Source organism: Salvia splendens, chromosome 19 (genome assembly GCF_004379255.2).
Source record: "Salvia splendens isolate huo1 chromosome 19, SspV2, whole genome shotgun sequence".
Taxonomy (NCBI): Eukaryota; Viridiplantae; Streptophyta; class Magnoliopsida; order Lamiales; family Lamiaceae; genus Salvia; species Salvia splendens.
The window spans coordinates 18,610,319-18,614,705 of record NC_056050.1 but is presented as its reverse complement, the minus strand read 5'-3'; the positions used below and the strand labels follow the sequence as shown (position 1 = coordinate 18,614,705).

Here is a 4,387-nt window from a genome sequence, read left to right as displayed (position 1 = left end):
TAAAACGTAAAAGTTTTTTTAATCTGAATGTGATATGGGTCCGTTTGAAGAAATTGAATTCCAATTCAATTCCAAATCCTTTGGTTGGTATAATTAAAACATATGAAAAATCATTATTCAAGAGGAAGTTATTTGAGAATGTATTATATTACACCTTTATGAATTTGAATGCATTTTGTACTATTATTTTATTTTAAAAAATAATTTAACTTGCTAATGATTCCACCCCCTCTCTCTCTTTTAAGGTTAAATGAACAAAAATTTAAAGGCTCTCTCTCTTTTAATGATTCCACCCTCTCTCTCTTTTTTAAGGTTAAATGAACTTAAATTTAAAGGCTCTCTCTTATTACCTTGCTAATGATTACACCCCTCTCTTTTTTTTAAGGTTAAATGAACGTAAATTTAAAGGCCGCGCCACAGAGGACTCGAACCTGAGACCTTTAACCTCAGACATTATTAACATATTTACCGCTTGAATAACTCACCCTACATTCCACCTACATTCCACCCCCTCTCTCAAATAAATGTAGGGAAGAAAATGTGGAGGTTAATTAATTACGTGAAGAAAATATGGAGGTAATTAATTACGTGAAGAAAATATGGAGGTAATTAATTAAGTGAGGAAAATATGAAGTTTGAGTGACAGAAAGAAGTTGAGAACAAATTAAGGTCACGTTTGATTGTTGGAAAAATAAAATTGGGAAAGAAAATGATTTCTCTGAAGATAAATCCACGGAATACGTATGTTAACAACTTGCCCGATCTACCCGGGATCACCTGCCACGTGTCTGGTCAACCCCACTGCCCGCTCTCATACCCCTAGTCCACTAGGGTTCCCAACCTGCCCGATCTACCCGGGATCCCTCTGTATAAGATTGCGTTCATACCTCAAATTAAAACCTAACTTCATTCCATGACGAAATTCCGCACCGCCATCATCGCCGCCGCTCTCTTCTGCCTATTTACCATCTCACTCGCCCGTTCTCCGCCGGATCTCACCATAACTACCGCGCAGGTCGCTCTCCCCCTCCGCGATGACGATCCCGCGCTCCGTCTCTCCAGCGAACCGATCAACACCGACGCAGACGCCAAAACCAACCCGGAGACCGATCCTAACTTCTCCGTCGCCTCCTCCGCTCCGATGACCAGGATCACCTTCCGTCCGATCAACCGCCTCTTCCTTAAGCGCCCCTGCCGCCACCACTTCAAATTCTACCCTACAATGAGGGATAACCACCAGATCTCCCTCGGAAACGACATGCTCATCGCCTCCGGCGAGAACACCGACATCAAGCAGCCTGCCGTGATGGATAACCACCAGATCTCCCTCGGAAACGACATGCTCATCGCCACCGACCTCAAGCAGCCTACCGTGAGGGATAACAACCAGATCTCCCTCGAAAACGACATGCTCATCGCCACCGACTTCAAGCAGCCTACCGTGAGGGATAACCGCCAGATCTCCCTCGGAAACGACATGCTCATCGTCTCCGGCAAGAACACCGACTTCAAGCAGCCCGCTGTTCGCGGCGGAGGCAAGCGGATCCCTGGGCGGTGGATAAGGATGCACCGCCACCACCTTCGCCGTCGCAGCGAGGACACCAACAACGATAACGAAGAGGAGGTTGATCGGGGGAAGAGAGTCGTGTTCAAACACTACGATTACGATCGGTTCGATCGCGAGAAGAAGCTGAAGATATTGAAGCAACGTTTCATTCTCCGAAATGAGAAGGAAGAGAAGACGAAGAAATCCCCTTTCTTCAAGGGCGTGCGTAAATTCTTGAACAATTATTTCTAGAAACTTCAATGATTCTCCAATAATAATCCCCTGCTCCTATATAGTATTTTGATATGTATGTTACCACTTCTTATATGTATACATGTATGTAAATAAATTTGCCCCCATTTGTGTTAATGTTTGCTGGTGTGTGATTGATTGTGTTCAATTCATGTAAACAAAATAATTGCTAGTATAACACATTATAAAATTTACTGGCTCTTCATATTAAAAGGATGAGCTACAAATTAGGGAGATTTTAGAAGGAAGAGGAGCATGCACCTAACTGCTGGCGGGGGAGAGCTGAGCGCACGGCGAGGGGCTAACTTGAACGGCGGCTCCGATCACATGAGAGCACTGGCACGGCCGTGCGCCACCGAGATGTATGTTGGAGAGGCAAATATCAGTGAATGGTGCGTTTTTAAGGCTGCGGATGAGGCCGGGTTGCTGGACTCTTTCTCCCCAAACATTCTTGATCACCACATTCTTGAGAACCGGGAGAGCTTTCCGGTTGTAGTACTCGTCCGGGTGGTCTCCTACATCGCCTGAGATCTTTATCCCTGTCCGAGCATTCTCCATGTAGAGGTTCGACACAGTTATGTTTCTCACCATTCCTCCCCTGCCGACGTTGGTCTTGAGGTGTATGCCGATCCCCATGTTGTATAGAGTTATGTGGTCTGCCAGGATGTCCACCACGCCACCGGAGGTTTCACTTCCAACTGCTATGCCAGCAAATGGCGATGATCCGGTTAGTCTTCTGATGGTGATGCTGTGGCTGGGGCGACCAAATGCGATCCCGTATTCATCCCACCCGCTCTTCACAGCTACTAGGTCGTCCCCGGTGGATATGTAGGAGTCCTCGATGCATATATTGGAGCTTGAATCTGGATCACGAAATAATCAAAATACAAAGAAAACGATCAGATACTACTATTCGAAGCCAGAAGAACGAAATGCTTTTTGATTTTATACCTGGATCGATTCCATCATCAGTGTTGGGGGAGTCGGCAGGAGCAAGAATCGTTACATATCGAACCACAACATGACTGGCAAGAGGGAGTTCAAATCAAAAACATGTTTTATTCTGAACATATTGTGAGCATTCAGATATTACCTGCTGTATGTTCCAAAAGGGAGAGTTCTTGAAAATGACATTGGAAATGAGAACGCCTCTCGAGTTCAGGTTTGGTCGAGTGAACTTGAGATTTCTTCGCCTCCACATGTCCCACCAGATGCCGCCTTGGCCATCGACTGTTCCACTTTCCCCTATCAACCGGCAAACATTCTGTTGAATTGAGATTTTTGTACATACTGAGGCATGTAGAATCTAGGTAGAGATATATATGGACCACAAGTTTCTTTCACATGTGATGATCACATCATGTAGACCGTTACCGTGGATGAAGCTCATATACCTTCCCCCAGGCCGTTCTCTTCCTCTTCCATAAGAGGGCAACGGCGCTATCAATGGCCACCGCCCAACATCCTGAAGCATTAACCAACAAGAAATGTCAAAGACTGGTGAGAAGTTATTACAAACAAGATTAATCTATTTCATAACATCTGAAGCAATTTACAATTTATTATCCAAAGAATTTAACCTCTTCTATCAGAAATGTAAACTAATTGCTGCAGATGAGTTACTGCATGATATATGAAACATAAATAGTAAAAGAGTTGAAACGTAAAAGACGGGAGAACTTTAAAGACTACATTGTAATATGCTAGGGTTAATTCTCTCAATGGTTACACAACCTTTTATAGGCTCCAATTCTAGATATACATTGAAAATATAATCTAATTCCATAAATATCTTCTTGGTTTAATTTTCCATAAACTTTAATTGATTTCCTTCATTATTCTTGCCATAACTTCATCTCTTGCCTTCTTGTTCTCCAATTAATTGATTTCCTTATTCAAACACTCCCCTCAAGTTGAGTATCGAGTTTTTCGACACTTAACTTGCACGATCTTTAGTTTGATAAATAATTTATACTGGTATTTAAAAGTTCTTCAATTTCCATTGATAGTTTATGCTCGTATCATAGAGCTTCTTCAATTCATCATAGATACTTTATACTCGTATCAAAGAGTTATTGAAAGTTTAGACTCGTTTCAAGGAGTATTTCAATTTTTTGTTGACGGTTTTAACTCGTGTCAAGGAGCCAATCTAGACAATTTTAACTCGTGTCCGAGAGCTTCTTTAAACAGTTTTTACTCATATTTAGGAGCTATCTTAGATAATTTTAGCTCGTATCTAGGAGCCATCTTAGATAGTTTTAACTCATATCTAGGAGCCATCTTAGACAGTTTTGACTCTTGTCGAGGAGCTAATTTTGACTCTTGTCGATGAGCTAATTCAGACAGTTTTGACTCTTGTCAAGGAGCTAATCTAGACAGTTTTTGCTCGTATCTAGGAGCCAAATTTAGACCATTCTCGGCCCATTCCAGCTCAAACTATGAGCCCATTCATTTCTTTTCTTTCTTGAGCCTAATACCACTAGGCCCAAATTTATTTCTCCTTTTTGAAGACCCATAACAATGAAGACGTGAAACCACCAGCCTCCTTTATGTTTCTTCATTGGTCTTTTCTGGGTGACATACTCTCAA

At 42.4% G+C, this 4,387-nt stretch overlaps 1 protein-coding gene across 2 annotated transcripts; it reads right to left on the bottom strand.

The window, feature by feature from the left end:
* Positions 1 to 1,372: 1,372 nt before the first annotated feature.
* LOC121778382 (probable polygalacturonase) lies at positions 1,373 to 3,303 on the bottom strand. Of its 2 annotated transcripts, XM_042175728.1 has the most exons (4): positions 3,173 to 3,303; positions 2,892 to 3,043; positions 2,750 to 2,823; positions 1,373 to 2,661 (listed from the first exon to the last, which is right to left on the bottom strand). In XM_042175728.1, exons 2-4 carry the CDS (start codon positions 2,930 to 2,932, stop codon positions 2,060 to 2,062), a joined length of 717 nt encoding a protein of 238 aa, XP_042031662.1. In that variant the 5' UTR covers positions 2,933 to 3,043; positions 3,173 to 3,303; the 3' UTR covers positions 1,373 to 2,059. The 2 variants fall into 2 exon arrangements, with proteins under 2 accessions (XP_042031662.1, XP_042031661.1); XM_042175727.1 differs by having other exon boundaries at positions 2,892 to 3,288.
* Positions 3,304 to 4,387: the final 1,084 nt, after the last annotated feature.